The sequence below is a fragment of the Equus asinus genome, chromosome 7 (assembly GCF_041296235.1).
Source record: "Equus asinus isolate D_3611 breed Donkey chromosome 7, EquAss-T2T_v2, whole genome shotgun sequence".
NCBI classification, from domain to species: Eukaryota; Metazoa; Chordata; class Mammalia; order Perissodactyla; family Equidae; genus Equus; species Equus asinus.
The window spans coordinates 84,124,189-84,141,303 of record NC_091796.1 but is presented as its reverse complement, the minus strand read 5'-3'; the positions used below and the strand labels follow the sequence as shown (position 1 = coordinate 84,141,303).

The 17,115-nt window shown below is 38.2% G+C and overlaps 1 protein-coding gene across 26 annotated transcripts in view; it reads right to left on the bottom strand.

Moving 5' to 3' along the window:
- Window positions 1-17,115, bottom strand: part of TTLL5 (tubulin tyrosine ligase like 5) — a 279,445-nt gene that overhangs the window by 198,634 nt on the left and 63,696 nt on the right. For 21 of the 26 annotated variants that reach the window (XR_011504698.1, XR_011504700.1, XR_011504699.1 and 18 more), the window contains 6 exons: window positions 14,786-14,867; window positions 13,156-13,217; window positions 11,987-12,081; window positions 9,703-9,744; window positions 2,004-2,117; window positions 1,623-1,714 (listed from right to left, as the gene is read on the bottom strand). Coding sequence is in view for 23 of the 26 variants with exons in the window: in XM_044774056.2 (XP_044629991.1) it covers window positions 1,623-1,714; window positions 2,004-2,117; window positions 9,703-9,744; window positions 11,987-12,081; window positions 13,156-13,217; window positions 14,786-14,867 (487 nt within the window). In the remaining 3 variants the exon portion in view is untranslated. The remainder of the gene's footprint in view (window positions 1-1,622; window positions 1,715-2,003; window positions 2,118-9,702; window positions 9,745-11,986; window positions 12,082-13,155; window positions 13,218-14,785; window positions 14,868-17,115) is intronic. The other 5 variants (XM_070514096.1, XM_070514100.1, XM_070514099.1 and 2 more) reach the window with 1 other exon arrangement.

Here is a 17,115-nt window from a genome sequence, read left to right as displayed (position 1 = left end):
ACTACACACTTCCTAGAGGAGCTAAAACTAAAACGACCATACCAATCGTTGGTGAGGATGTGGAGGAACGGGAACTCTCATACACTCATGATGGGGATGCAAAATGGCACATCCACTTTAGCAAACTATTTGGCAGTTTCTTAAAAAGTGAAACATATATGTGATATGATTCAGTCATTCCACAAGTAGGTATTAACCCAAGAGAAATGAAAGCATGTCTATACAAAGACTTGTATATAAATGTTCACGGAAGCTTTATTTGTAATAACCAAAAACTGGAAGCAACCCAAATGTTCATCAACAGATAAAAGGATAAACAAATTCTGGTATATGCCCACAATAGAGTACTACTCAACAATAAAAAGGAATTAAACCACTGATATATGCTACAACACAAATGAATATAAAAAAAATTTTGCCAAGTAAAAAAGACCAAATCAGAGAACAACTTGTTGAATTCAATTTATATGAAATTCTAGGAAATGCAAATTAATCTTTAGTGACAGAAAGCAGATCAACAGATGCCTGGGGACAGGAATAGGCAGGGAAGGGAGGGGTAGGAGAGATGAATTACAAAGGGGCACAAGGAACCTTTTGGGGGTGATGTGTATGTTCATTATGTTGATTGTGGTGGTAGTTTCATGGATATATGCATATGTTACAAATTATCAAATTGTACACTTTAAATATGTGCAACTTACAGTATGTCAATTATAATTCCATAAAGCTGTTAAAAAATAACATTTACAACATCATTCAAAAGCATGAAATACTATGTGACAAATTTAACAAAACATGTTCAAGACCTTTACACTGAAAACTACAAAAGATTGGTAAGAGAAATCAAAGAAGAGCTAAATAAATGGAGAGATACATCATGCTCATGGATTGGAAAGTTCAATATTGTTAAAACATCCACTCTCCCAAAATTAATCTATACACTTACCGCAATCCCAATCAAAAGCCATCAGCCTTTGTGCAGAAATTGACAAATTCTAAAATTTCTTTGAAATACAAAGGACACAAAATAGCCAAAATACTTTTGAAAAAGAACAAAGTTGAAAGACTCACACTACCTAATTTCAAGACTCAGTATAAAAGCTCCAGAAATCAAGACAAACACACAGACCAGAGGTGATGGAAGGGTTCTGCATCTTGATTGTGGTGATGGTGGTGGTTATACTGGGTGTTCATATTTGTCAAAACTCATCATCAAACTGTACACTTAAAATGGATGCATTTAATTGTACATAAACAAGATCTCAATGATGATCAAAAGTAAACAATATATTGTTCAGGCACACACACAGATGATAAAACAATTTTCTTTTTCAAATCAAGGTAATGATAACCACAAAATTTAGGACAGTGTCTACTCTGTTAGGGGTTAGGGGACTAGTTAGGAGGGAGGGAGGGGATTCAAAAAGAGAGAGGAATAATGCACAAGTAGATTAAACTAGTGTTAGAGCTCTAGTTCTTGAGTTGGATAACATTCATACTATTATAAATGAATAAACAGTAAGAAAGGCAGCATATGGGGAGCAGTGACAACACTGTGTCACAATTAATCCAATTCTATGGACCTGAGGTACAGATCTAATAAAAAAAGGTAGTCACCTCACCCATATATTTCCCATGTCTCTGATGTAGGGAATATGCGAATAAATCCACCTCTCCGATCGTTCTCTTCCTTCACTCTTCGTAAAACTCTGATCTACATGAAGGAAGAGAAAATAAAATAAAATGAGTATCTATTTTGAACACTGGAATCCATGTGATTATAGGACAGAGCAAGAGAGTTATGACCTAAGAATATGAGAGTAGCACGAAGGGAGGAATTAATTCCATTTAAGATGCTGTCTTCTGAGAAGAAATTTCTCCCATCTTGAATTTTTCTCTTTTTGATCTAAGATACGAGTTGGTCATGAATATTAGGAATGACTCATTAATTTTCACTGAACCCTGTGTTAACCCATAGAGGCCTGAAAGGGAGTTATCTTTACCTCCTCCATTGATAGACCAAGCACAGAACCACCTAACTTCCCCGGCACCTTCTCCCGGGCTGAACCCACAAGGTTTTTCATTTCCGCATCACTGGCAGAGAGTGGACGGGAACGCTAAGGAGAAGGAAAACAAAAACAAGCAAAAGTTTTCACCATCTCTCTTCATTTCCTTCTGTTCAGTCCCTCAACATCATTATCTTCCTAATACATATAAGCTCAAATCCAAAGCCCATTTTCTGTAATTAATCTCTTAGCCTGAAACCCTAGGAAACAGATGAAAGCTAGTAAACTCAAAGGCAAGATGAGAAAACAGAATAGGAGGAAAACACTATGGGTTGAGAGAAACAAGTAGAAAAAAAAAAAGATGTCCACGTGGCTTTCTAAGCTAGTACATACTTCTAGTCCTGGTTTAGAGTACACGTAATATTTTCAAGGATATGGAATAAAATCTGAAAATAACCTCAATATAAAATTAAGTGTGTATTTACTTCAGTAAATAACCAAATTCTTTTCAGCACTGGGGAAGGAGAGTTAGAAGAACTGAGACATAAGACAGAAAACCAAGGAGCAATCTATTAAGCCACCGATGTAAAAGCTGGGCTGTGGGATGTTTCAGAACTTGAGGGGGGGAATGTTGAGAGGAGAGTCATCAGTGACAGAGAAAAGAGCTGTGACTAAAAGGCTACAACTTGAGCAATACTGTGGCTGCTGGACTTCAAGAGAACTCAATCAAGAAAGACTGCCCTGGGTACTCCAAGAAGGCAGCCAAATGTGCCTTGTTCATCAGGGATCCCCAGAGATGATCTGGGCTGTTTCACCGTCTGAATGACGATGAGGAAAGTCATCTGGGAACAGAAGTTTTAAGTGAGTTTGATGTTATGAAAGCACGGAAATATAAAGGTAACAAGGGAAGTCAGGTATGAAGCAAGAGAATATACTATTATTGAAACAGATGAAGTAACTGATAAGACAAATCTGCCAAGTATGGAAGAATAAGAAATAATTCAAGAAATGTGGATGTAAATTGTCATTTTCAATTCCAAGACATAACACTGACCAGTGAGAAGCATCCCCATTGTCAGGAGCTATTGTTTATTTTTTCTCTGTGTGTAGATTACCTATGGAAGGCATTTTGGTAATTAACTTTTGACCTTTTCAGCAATACCCATTGCTATGGGTTGAATGTCTGTGTCCCCTCAAATTCATATGTTGAAGCCCTAACCACCAATGTGATGGTATTTGGAGATGAGGGTCTTGGGAGGTGATTAGGGTTAGATGAGGTCAGGAGGGTAAGGCTCTGCTCTGACGGGATCAGTGCCCTCAAAATGAGAGACCCTAGAGAGCTTGCACACTCTCTCGGCCCAAGTATTCACACAGAAGAGGTCATGTGAGCACACAGCCAGATGGTGAACACCTACAAGCCAAGAGGAGAGGCCCCAGAACAAAACCTACCTTGGCAGCACCCTGATCTTGGACTTACCAACCTCCAGAACTGTGAGAAATAAATTTCTGTGGTTTAAGCCACCGAGTCTACAGTATTTTTTTATGGCAGCCCAAGCCAACGAATACACCCGTGTACACAAATAACCATGAATGGTTTTACCTCTGGACACAAGGGAGACCAATACACACCAATCTTCAAAGCTAGCATGGGAGTTATTAAAAAAATAGATTTTCTGATAGGCAACTCCAGGATGGGAGACCCATATAAAGAAAAATCATGAAGTCAGCAGATATAAGCAACATGTGAAGGCAGAGACCTGATCTGCTTAGCTTTCCCTGTGGAATCTGCAGCATCCAGTTGAGTACTTGGCATGGGATAGGAGATCAATAAATATTTGTTGAATAAATAAACAAATGAATGAATGTGCTGACACACAGATCAATCATGGTTAGAATAAAACTCTGCAGAGGATTTTGGGAAAAATTTTAACTCCCTTCCAATTCCTGGGAATACATTCAACAGTATGTGTTGGGATGAGAGGAGAATCAAGAGGAGAGTTTAAAGATTTAGGAAGGTAATCAATATGAGTAATATAATCATTAAAAAAAAATTGAAAGTGGGAATGCTTATTTAATGTATAATTTGGAAAAGCCAAAATACAAATGGATGCTTGGAGGGCTTTTCTCATTTTCACACACTACTTACTGTTTGCTAAAAATACTTATCTACTTTACGTGTAACAACATGGCTCTGAGCAGAAAGCCACCAGCAGTACATCCTCCAAAGTTAAGGTGCCTTATCACCTACACTCTTTACGAGTATCTTAAAGACCTCTGAAATTATGTAAGAAGAGAGTACGAAGTAAGCACCCATTTAAATGATGTAATCAAAATAACAATTAAGCATTTTACAACAGAAAAAATTTTAGAAGTGTTGATAAACTAAAATCTGTATTAAAAGGTTAATAATAAAACTATTTTAAGAAATAGTTATTACCTATTGGAACAGTTTTAAGGAATGCATGGTCATATTTATAACACGGTCACGCCAACAGTGAATAACATCTAATGAGCACCTCAATTTTTGTTTTCCAAATTTTTTTTGGTGTTGTCTTTTTGTTTTTGTTCATTTTTTTGTCTGGTTTTTAAATTTTTATTTATGTTTTCTTATTTGTTTCTTATTTTTCTTTTTTATCTCTTTATCTTAATTTTTTTTTGCTTTTCAAGAACCTAATTTTCATCTTTGTGAAACTGCTTCATGATAGCATGACATTCCTGGCTTCCTGAGATTGAGAATATAATTATGTTGCAACTTTCCTCTACTAATCTAAACCTGCTCCCGTAAACAATGAACTAGCACCCAAAAACTCAACCTTCTCTCCCAGTCACTTTCAAAGAGTTGTCTCCCATACACATTCACAACCATTCTTTTGTTACTCACAGCCCACAATTCTAACTCTAGCTACTGCGTGCATATATGTGGGCTGTGTGGGTGGGGCGTGTAGGAATTCAGGCAGGTGCTCCTGGCCAGGGCGTTTGGGTGGTTTGAAAAAGGAAGGGGCTGAAGTGTAATAGTGCTTGTTAGTTGAATGCCCCAGCTGTTAACTCCCATAGGCTAATGGCTTCACTCTTTTAATGCCACAAATATCACCAGGCTGCAAAGAAAAGGTCAATGCCACTCCAAGGAGAAAGAATGTGCCTAGAAACTCCTTTAATCTCTTCACTTCTTTATTTCAATCTAAACTATCGAGAAGGCTGAGAAGGAGAGAGGTGAAAAGTTGTAGCTGCTGTAGCGACGGTGTCTCAAATGCCTCTCTAAAATCCACCCAGGTTTCTGCGTCTTTGGGGAAGCTCCTGGAAAATATCAGACTAGAAAAAGTATTTTGCCAATCTCAGCTTTTCAATAAATTTGAGACCAGAGAAAATTTTTTTCATCAACATAGTATCTGCTGTACTGGTTTACAGAGAAATGTATTTTTACAGGAACAATAAAGCACTAGTTTCCTAGACCACTGGTTGAATCCTACCCACATTAATCAATGAAACGAACTATTAAGGAATATGGCCTGAATTATACATATAGGTTAGAGAAAAGGCAGAGAGAAAACGGGAAAAGAAAAGAGAACAAAGAAAGAAAGAAAATAGAAATGCTTATAAGTGCCAATGAGACATACCTGGAGATTAAAAGCAAAGTAAAAGAAAAAAGGAATCAGACTGATTTGAATGGCCATCAGTGCTGTCAAAAACAAGAACAAAACAGTCCAAACGCAGGCTATTCTGTGGTTTTGACTTTGGGCATATCAGCTCAGTGACATTCCCTGGGAGATAGATACAATAAATCCACATATTCTAATGAATTGACTGGAGGCACTAAGGAAATAAAGCTCCTCTGAACTCAAAGAGAACCACTGCGTCTGGCTGGATGACACACAATTTCAACCACTAGGTGCCCAGAAAGACTTTAAACTGCCAAATTACTGTGCAGGTAAGAATTCTGCCACACAACATGCACCAAAGATGTTAAATTATCATTAGTACAACTTATGTTTCAGAAATACACCCAGAGAAGAAACCTTTACACATCTAACCTTCACTGCTAGGGAAGGACTGAGAATGTCAAATTATTGAGACAAGCAACCACCTGTCCCCACTCAAAGCAGTAAGAAACAGATGTGGAATCAGAAACAAGATTCTCAGCCTAAAGAAATTTAGAAAGTACCAGTATGAGAAGAACTGAGCAAAATGTAGAATATGAAAAAGGTGAGGTATTCTAAAAGATACCATAATTGAGGGGCAAAAATAAAATCTGTTTGACAGAGAACACATGCAAAGAATAAAATCTCCCAATCCTGTTCTACAAAGTTTGGAATTCTGTGTCAAAAACAAATTAACTAGAAATAGCTCAATTTGTATGTGATGCATCTTGCCATCTATAAAATAAAAGCTAAAGTCAAGTTTAAAAAGCAAAATGAATTAATGCTATCAAATGAAAGAAAATGAACAAAAGGATCACATGTGAATAAATCTGGGGAGAAATAAACAAAAAATGGCTAATAGAGAAGGTTTAAATATAATGATAACCAAAAGCATACTCTGAAATTAGGGGGAAAAAAAAGCAAGTAAGTAGGTTTGTGTTACAGTAAAAAAGGAGATGCAACATCTGGAAATTTGGAATAAATGTAAGTCAGCAGGTCTGAGAGACATGCATCTTGTTATTAAGGGAAATGGCTTTAAAAACAAAAAAAACTTACCAAAACCACTTACAATTATGTTTGAAAAATCATGAAGAACTGAGGAGGTACCAGAGGATTAGAAAAAAACAAATGGGGTAGCAATCTTCAAAAATGTAAGAAGTATGCTCCTGGTGATTACCGCCTGGCAAGTCTAACTCGAATCCCTAGTAAAATAATGGAACAAATATTAAAAGAAAAAAATCCATAAACATTTAGAGTCTAATGGGCTCATGAAGAACAGTAGGATAGAGACTGCTTTAATTATTTTAAAACATGCTTTAAAATTTTTACTTTTAGGACAAAATGACAAAAAAGGGGAATATAGCGAATATATTTAATGTCTTTGGATTTTAGAGCACTTGTGAAAATTTCATCAAACTTCTATTCTTAATTATATTTCCAATCAGGGCTTAGTGTCATGATATAATGAATAAAATACACCAATAAAAACTGAAAACAGTTGAAAGGTGTAACTAGAGGATAAGATAAATAGCAGTGAATCAAGTTAGGAAGTGATTTCAGGAATGGGTACTGATTAAGCATTATTTAGAATCTTCATTACTGTCTGGGAAGATGAATAACTAAATTAACTAATTAGTTAATTTGCATTTGTGGATGTAAGCAAATGTGAAAAAACATGACTACAGATAAATGAATATCAAAATAACACCACATACTGACAACAGAAAAAGGAAAATCAAAATAGGACTCAAAAGTGTGAAAGGGACTAAATCTTCTGAGGGTAAACTATGGCTCCAGAACTATCCCTAAAAGTTTACCTAGGTTTTATCATTTCTTTCTCACCATGTACGTATTATTACCCTCATCTGACAGATGTGGGAAGTGGGCCTAAGAGATGTAAGGGAACTTGACCAAGGTCTAACAGCTGGTTATTGCAAGAGCTCAAGTTTGAACCCAGGTCAATTGACTTTAAAGTCCAAGTTCTTCCCACAAAACCATGCCACTAGCCTTGGAACACTAAAAAGTAATTGCTGGTGAGTGAAAAATTTAAACCATAGGCATTCAAGGGAAGGGAGAAATGTAGAAAAAGATAATGGATTAAAAAGGAAGACTCAGAGAACAGGTAAAAAATTGTGACTTCACAATCCGACAACAACAGAAAAAGAAAATCTGACATAGTCTAAATGGCCAGAGCAGAGAATTTCTTCTCTTTTTTCACTTAGCTCTGACGAAACAACTGTGGAGTCGAAAGTGCTTCATTAACAGAAAGACAGTGACAAAGAGAACATTGCGAAGAACAATAGAAAAATTCAACATGTATGAAGTTGCCTGAACAAAGCCAGAAAGGCTCTGTGTCACGTTAGCAGTGTGCAAATACCTGACTACTAGAGACAGTCTTGCTCGTCCACAGGCTATCGCAACTTACGGCACTTCAAGCAGTGGGGCCGGAAGTAACAGAATTAAAATGGGTAAAGGGACACTGAGATTAGAATTACGTATCAGACACTTCTTTGGAGTCAAATTTAGCAGGCTATGAAATAGTTCTTTTAATATTCTCCTTAAGTAGATTAGTTCAAGAGATATTTATAATGTAAGCTCTTTGAAGTTAACGGCCTTTTTTTTGTTTTTTCTGTCATGGAGAGCAGCTAGCATACTTAGGTACTCGCTAAATATAAAACACTACTATTACAGAGTTTTTAATTCTACAAAATAAACACCAAAATTTGATTACAGAACCACATTAACCAGTTACCAAATACTAGACAACTAGACAAGTCTTTTTTTCATTTCTTGGATTCTTTTAAACCATGTAAATCACTTTATCAAAAACAGTAGCTAAGGGGGCCAGCACTTTGGCGTAGTGGTTAAATTCGGCACCCTGTGCTTCAGCAGCCTGGGTTCACAGGTTCAGATCCTGGATGCGGATCTATGCCACTCATCAGCCATGCTGTGGTGGCGACACACATATAAGGTGGAGGAAGACTGGCATAGATGTTAGCTCAGGGCTAATCTTCCTCAAGAAGAAAAAAGAAAAAAAAAAACACTAGCTAAGAAAGTTACAATTCGGGGCTGGCCCCGTGGCCGAGTGGTTGAGTTCGCGCGCTCCGCTGTAGGCGGCCCAGTGTTTCGTTGGTTCGAATCCTGGGCGCGGACATGACACTGCTCATCGGACCACGCTGAGGCAGCGTCCCACATGCCACAACTAGAAGGACCCACAACGAAGAATATACAACTATGTACCGGGGGGCTTTGGGGAGAAAAAGGAAAAAATAAAATCTTTAAAAAAAAAAAAAAAAAAGAAAGTTACAATTCAAGCTTCTAAGCTTACCAGAAACTATCAGACAGCACAAATGCCAAAATAAATATAGAGCTTTTTGTTAAAGAACTAATAGTTGCAAGTGACACACTCACATAAGAGAACATTTACATTCCTCATATCAAAGCATCAAATAGCAGGAGCAGTACCCTCACACGCATAGAAGAAAGCAACAGTTAATCTCAAGTACTGCTAACAAGAACAGTAAGAGGGCAAACGCTGATCATTAAGAGATGGACATAAAATACTTTGTCTTTATTTCAAAGGTAGCATTCTGGTGGAATTTCTAAGATTCATAAAACTGCAAATCACTACGTAAGAAACTCAAATATAGCCAATACCTAATGCAAAAACATTTCCCCTATTAAACTACTGACAATACTATGTTACATAAGACGTCTGAACAAAAGAAAGGTTAGTTGTGAACTATATTTCCTTTCTGGAATATTTTGGTCAAAGTGATAGATATGCCTCTCAGCCTTGCTCATCGTTTAAATTCAACTGCCTCCAACACAGCATAAGCACTATCAGGAAAAAGGATTCATAAATTCCTGAAATCTCTACTCTTTATTCTGTATCTGAAAAGACCTCTGTGTGTATCCATTACCACATATTCTATGTTATTAAACTGTTCAAAAAGCAGGTGCATGAAATATGTACCATGAAAGAGTGAAGCTAAAAGGCTTTCCATCTGGGGAATGGAAGTAAAAATTTGAATGAAGTCTCCAAATGATCCAGAACTTACCTGTTTGGTGTCTGATGATTGAAACTGTGCAGATACTGGACGCTATAAAAGACAGAAAAATGGAATAAAGCCTTATCTTCTCCTAACATACCTGTATTTTCCAACTCCTACATTTATAATATAAAAAAGGAAAAAATGACCTCCAAGCAGAGACCAAAAGCAAGAGCCCTACCCTTTGTGCTTGGCAGATTAGAGCATTTATTATTTTTCACACTGCTTTCTCCTATGGTGTTTCTATTCCAGTCTCATCCTCTCACCACTGAGAGCACAATCCCCGTGTCACGGTCTGAGGATCCTGAAGTTACTACTCCACCTGATAAATTTCACACAGCACACATAACTCATCTACAGTTTCTTTAGCCTTTAAGTGAGTGTCCTGTAGGTGACTTATGGATGAAGTCATGCTGTTACCTACAAGTTAGCAAAACAAACAGTGAATAGACTCTCTACTTGCAGAGTCACCAATAAAAGCTGACAGGCAAATAAGAAAAGGGATCAATTCACCCAAGATTGACATCCAGCTACCCCCGGGGTGAAACTTGGCAGAAACTCTGTTCAAGCTGCACAGAAACATTCAGAATCCTTTACACGCAATCCTGTGGCTCTTACCACAGATGTTGTAGGAGACAATTTGCAAAGGAACGTGATTGCCTAAATCCAGTTTCCCTAGTACACTTAGGTTAATCCTCTACTTTTCTTATTAAAAATTAAAGAAAACTCTTTGATCTGTGATGATGTACTGATTAAGCACAACTTTGCTGCCTGGTTTTACTTCTAATCCAAGAGAATACCCTTTAAAATATCGTACACCATTTTCCACATCATAACACTAATACTAATAGGGAATAATTTTAGAGCAAGAGGTCACAGATAGCTAGCCCGAAGACTAAATCCAGCTCAAAGACATGTTATGTCTGCATAGTATTTTTTTTCATTGAACTAGTTGCCAATATTTTAAAATAAGATTTCTGATTTCTCTTGACAGTCAGAAGATCTGACAACACTTGGCTCATACTCACACGTGGCAGTGATCAGCTAGGGCACATTAGTAAAACAGCTGCCCCTTTTTACATAAGGCATGCACTCTCCAGTTTACCTGTCACATCACTCTTAGCTGTATTATACCTGGCCCGATTTACTTATCTACATAGTCCACCTGCAGCCCCTACAGGCATCTGAGTTTGCAAACCTTGTTCCAATGAAAATTTATCTGAATATATAATAGTATACGAGCTTGGCAAACAGAAATAGCACGGCTCTAAATGAGACCAGCAAGCAAAAGGAAGAAGAGGAGGAAGGCAAGTGGGAGGAGAAAAGGGAGGAGTGGAGGGCTGAAGTAGAGGTCAGGGAGGAATGAAAGGGGGAGAGGGGAAAGGGAGGGAGGAGGGAGGGGGAAGAAGCTGTTTCTGCCTTCAAAGAGCTTGTACTCTAGCAGGGGAGTACTGGACAATTCAAAAGCAACAAATCAATGAATGCAAAACAATGCAATAGAGAACAAGTAAACGATGTTGAAATGAAAAGTAAAGGTCATGACACAGGGGATGGATTTAATCAGAATGATCTCCCAACTTCTGAGCAGGCAAGGCAATCAATCCATATGGGAAGAGAGGAGGAGGGTGGACCTTTTAGGTAAGAAAAAATGTTAAAGGCAAAGAAACAGAAGTGGACACTAGCCAGCTCTGGGCAGGCAGGGACCGATTAGAAGATGGAATGAGTAGACAGAATGACTAGCTAGTTGGTTTAACTGGAACAAAAACACCGAGTACACAAAGACGGGAGCAATGCTTGATCAAACGATGTTTCAGACATGCATACATTTCTGTAGGCATTTATCTCATTTAACTTCAATCAACACATCATCACTGAGGGGTCTTTTGAAGAGAAGATATTACTCCAATTGAGCATCTTCGTTATGAAGCTAGTGTGAAGATCAAAAAGAACGTAGCAGAGTCATGACTAAGAATTTGTAGGCTCCCTCTCTATGCCCTGTTTATGGGCATATCAATTTGAGAAAAAAAGAGGATGATTTTTAAAAAGAGAAAGAAAAAAAGAAATACAATGAAAAAAGAAGGACAAGAAAAAAGCAGAGAGTAAGTTTGTGTGAAAGCCCTGAAAGCATAAGCTGTCAGCCACAGCTGAATGCCACTGCCTGCTGTCTAGAGTGATCCCCAAAGGCTCCTGTCCTGAGTGCCCTCCTACCCACAGCGCTTCAGCTCACTCATTTACATCAGCGGCCACTTTCCAATAAGCCTCCTTTGGGCTCCCCGCTGCTCAATTTGCTTACCTGAGGTTTCTGGAAAGGGTTTCGCCTGGAAGACTCAAAGGTGGGATAAAGTGGCCGGGTTGATGCCCGCTGGGCAGGATCTTGGCACACAAATCCTGAATGGGGAATGGGAAACATTAAAACCTGCAATTTTCTAAGAAATTAGCAGGTTTAGCTGCGTCTTTTCTTTAGAAGTACAAACTTAGTTTCATCGTCATAATATTACAGAGATCCATCCTCAAGAGGATTGGGTATAACTCTCCCATACACAGTCTGCTTGAATGTGATTCGGATGGAAAAACAGATGTAGATTTTTGACGAACTTCAGGGAAAAGGTGCAAACCACCATTTAAAAACATACAGTTGTTAACAAAAACAAATTATTTTAAAGTGGCTTCCTGGATGGTGATTGGAAAATAAAGTTGTTTTTCCAAGAGAATCCAGAAGCAAGTGAGGAGACTTGTCCTGTGACAGGATCCACTTCTGCAACTACTGAAGATGGTCTACTGACAGCTTCAAAACGGGCCTTGTAGATTGTCTACGGCTTAGGAAACCAGGCTGGGCTAATTCCACTTCCCAAAAGGAAGCAGATTCCCATCCACGGAGCTAAGTTTTACAGCATTTGCTGCTACAGCAAATACTAGTTCATTTCAAATCCATTTTATTAAGTCTTTTTAGAGTACTTAAGGAAACAACAGCAACAAACCCACAACATACCCACCTGACTGCCCATCTCCATTTCAAAATTTTGGCTTATCTACTCAGAAAGGGCTTTCTTCCTTGGGCTGCTTCAGTTGTAACTAATGCAGAAGGGCTCATGTTGACACCGGCAGAGGCTGTCTAGCAGAAATGCAGCCAGTGTCCTTTGTAACAAAGCGTCTTCAGTGGGTTTTCACTATCCTAGCTCAGAGAAAAATATACTTTCTCTAGATCTTTGCTTAATTCTCTTTCTCAGCTCATAATTCCTATGCCCCAGGAATTAGGTCTCAGCCCTAGTTGTGGTTCAGCCTCAGGACAGGATGGAGCCAGGAGGAGTAGAAACATATAAACACTTCCCTGAAAATATAATTTTTTAGTACAAAACATTCAGCATGGCTTAGGAACTGCCAGTTGGCAACACCTATAGAGCCTGACAAAATGGATGCTCTGGTTAACTTTTATGTGAGTTTTCAGAAAACACTACTACTCACCTACAACAGTGAACATATCTGAAATCATACTGGCTTTAATCTTCAGGTCCAGAGGCGCATCACTAACAGAACAGAGAAAGAAGAGAGCAGTCTATAACTTTAGAGGTTAACAGAATGGCTGTCCTTAATGGGCCCCAATACAGCAAAGCTTCCAAATGTCAGTGAGAGGCAACACATAAAGCACATCAAATCCATGGAAAAGGAAAAAGAAATCTGGGCAAAAATGCTAGAAATAAAACCCTGGTGTTAAACTCATCCTCTGCAGGGCAGGCCGAGCACCAAGGCGTTGATTCCCTGACATGCAATCTTTCTATTCCAGAAGGTCTTGTGCAATTCAGATTTTGCACAAGAATACTGCTTCATTATCACTGCGGATTTTAGAGGTTCAAACATTTAATACGCTCTTTTATGCCTGTGCCCATCATCCAAATTAGTTTTTACTGCTGCAATACTCAAATCACATTCACATGCAAGAAAAGAAACTTTGGCCACCTATTACTTTTTCTTTAAGCCTTCATTTTCTGTTCTAAATCAATCTTCTGAAGCTTGCAGGCTTGCAAATGAGGACAAAAAATACAAGTTATACCAAAATACCACCAGATGATGCAGCAGAACACACACAGAAACAGAAACAAGACGGACGGAAAGCTGGAGGCCTCTCTGGGGCAGTAACTGCCATGCTGGCCTTGGCGTTGAGGTGTTCCTCCATGAACCAGGGCACTCCGGCTGCTAGACCTGACACATCACTCTGGGGATCACTAACATTGTATGATATACCTTGCTGGGTAGTCTGCAAACAGCTGACTTAACAAAAGTGTAGCACAACATCTGAAGCATCTGTAATATCTAGCTCTACACTTTGCTAGTGGGGTTAAGCCAAACTCTCACCCCACAAAAGCAGTCAATCTGTCTTTCTTTGATTATTTGGCATTTTGCCAACATTTCTCATCCTTAAAAATGCAGCAGCTGTGTGGTCTCTGGCATAAATCTCTAGGGTCTCTAGCTGTTTACAGAAGCATATAGCTAATAGAAACTCTGGCTGTAGCTGCAGATACAAGCAGAATCTTCTCTGCTATTGAAAAATATGTTTCTTTCCTTCTTCTAAACAATAGGTTAAAAAATTTTATTTTAAAGACTGTTTGAAGTTTTTGGACTTTAATCTTGGATGGATACCAGGACATGGATAGGGCAAAAGGACCAGATATGATCTACACTACCCTGGGCCCAGCTCTAGACACCTTTACAGTATATGTGGATTTGAGTCTGCACAAACCTTTGGTAATAAAGGAAATATAATACCTCATGTATTTCTTTAGCCTTAGCAGAACACCGACAAAGTTTTAAAAAAGAAAGAGAGAAATGGGGATAAAAATAAATGCAAGCATCATCCCTTAGAAGCCCAACAAGACAGTAAACACAGATTGCAAACTGACTAGTAAGATAGGGATTCACGGTTGCATGGACTTTGACAACATACCACATATCCCCCAAATTTAGAAATTCTAGTCATCTCTATCTAATAACTAGGGGAAAAGATCTCCTAGTGTCAAGAGAAATGACCAAAAAAAAAGTGTTTTAGTGCTACTCATTGAAGGTTTGTCCTTTCTAGTTGATGGAAGAGACTACTCACCAGGCCAAAGAAGGAGAGAGATTCACCTCCAACAACCATGGCTTCAGAGAAGAATCTATGAGCACATCAAAGCCATAGAGTTCTAGAAATACAACATAACACAATACACAAGATCATTTTCCATGTCACAACTGAACAAAGATCTGGAAGATTCAACCCAATCAATTCCCATCAGAGGCCTAGAAACTTGCTGAGTATAAGTAATAAGTGGAAGTAGAAGCAAAGAATCTTTCAAGTTCAAGAGAAATTAATCAAGCTCTAGAGATACTAAGAAAACAACGCTATAATATTCCACTGTTTTTTGGTTTTATTCTTGGTGGGGTTTTTTTGGTGAAGATGATTAGCTCTGTGCTAACATCTGTTGCCAATCTTCTTTTTTTTCTCCTCCCCAAAGTCCCAGTACATAGTTGTATATCTTAGTTCTAAGTCCTTCTAGTTCTTCTATGTGAGCCACTGACACAGCATGGCTCGATGAGCAGTATGTAGGTCCGTGCTCAGAATCCAAACCCATAAATCTGGGTGCCAAAGCAGAGCACGCAAACCCAAACATTACGCCAGCAGGCTGGCCCCTCTACTGTTTTTTTTAATCATCCACTCTACTGTCGTTCCTGAGTTCTAAACAGAAAGTGAACTGATTCTAGGAGAGTCAACAAGCATGATTCTGCTGTGCTTATAGGTTAAAAAATGTTGGGACAGGAATGCAACAAGTAGATCCAGTATCAGTGCTGCTTTGGGCTTGTTCTGGATTGTATTCCCCCACCACTTACCCGCGATACTATGAAAATAGAAAATTCTACTTAAGGCATCTCTCTAGGATGCTTCCATCACATTTTCTTAAACCAAGATCTTGCTTTTGCAACCTAGATCAAGACGACACCTAAGTATAAAATGTGTTTATTTTTTCCCCTCTTCTATGGTTTCAATTTCCCTTTGAAGACAGAAAATAAAATACACTGGCCCAACATAGAGAAGATACAGACAAAAGAGAAAGGAGGGAGCTAGTGGCAGGAGAGCCGGACTGTGACAAGCCATCTTGCACTACTATTATTATTTAAAGGAGGGAGCTGGAGATCACATTCCCATGGCTTCTGGATTCTTTGCTGATTCTCTTACCCTAACTCCCCAACTGTTGCAAAGAGCAAAGCAAGAACTACGAGTAGGCTTTTCTCTCAGATGCAGGGATGAAAAGCTCCCTTTGGAACCTCAGCTGGCAATCTTTACTCTCATTATTATTAATGAGACCCTCTCTACAGAAAGCATAGTACATAGTCCTCCATAGTATATTTATATCAAACATGTCGGATTTTCAAACATCCCACTCTGTGCCCCTTAAATAAACTCTTTACACCTTCTTTCCAAGAGAAAAGACTAGCTTCCCTACAGTTCAACCAGAGGTCACAGGCCACAGCTCACACCCACAGAACACAACCAGGTATTTTCTAGAAATTCACTTTGAAATAAATTTCTTTACTTCAAAAAAGATTTTCCCATTTATCAAACCTCTCAAAAACTAGGGAAAAAGTGTAGGCTCCAAAAATATAGTGCCAAAGACTCTTTTCCAGAACACAGGAAGTCTGATGTAGTACCAAGAATCCTAGAATGGGAATCTAGAAACCTGGATCTTTGCCATGAATCTACCACTTATTCACTGTGGAAGCTGGGAAATCATTTCTCTCTCTGACATTTCTTTAGCATCCTTTGGTTTCCTTTATCGTCTCTGGTAATCACCATTGTCAATATCTGTATGTTTAGTAAACCTATATCCAGAACTCCTATTTATGTACTATGGATTCATATTTGAATTCTCTCTAGGGAGAAGTTTCTAAGAATGACTTAGCTTCCATAGTACTTACCTAAGATTCCATTTAATTTGCAAAAATAATCACAAACTATAAGAGTCTGAGATGGGATTCACCTTCATGTAACTACACAAAAATTAAAATATTACCTATACTTTAAAACATAAAGAAAAGAAAGCTCCTTCACTTATCTTCTTTTGGCAACAAATTCATAGCTTTTATGCCAAACATCCTTCTGAATATTTTACCTAATCTTCAGTCACCCCATAGAATATTTAGTTTTAATCTGAGAAAAATCTTTTGTAATATAGCACTAAATAAAGCATTTAAAAGAAAAAGCTAATTGCAAAATTTACAAGTCCATGTTAATATTACAGAAGCAAGAGAGAACATAAGGTGAGTTTGATTCAAGAAAAATAACATTCTCTTCAGTTTTTAAAAGCTGAAGCACGGGATTCAACTGTTTCATAAAGCGGTAATATTATCAACAATAATAGTATGAGGAACAGAGTGAAAATAATAACTGATGTA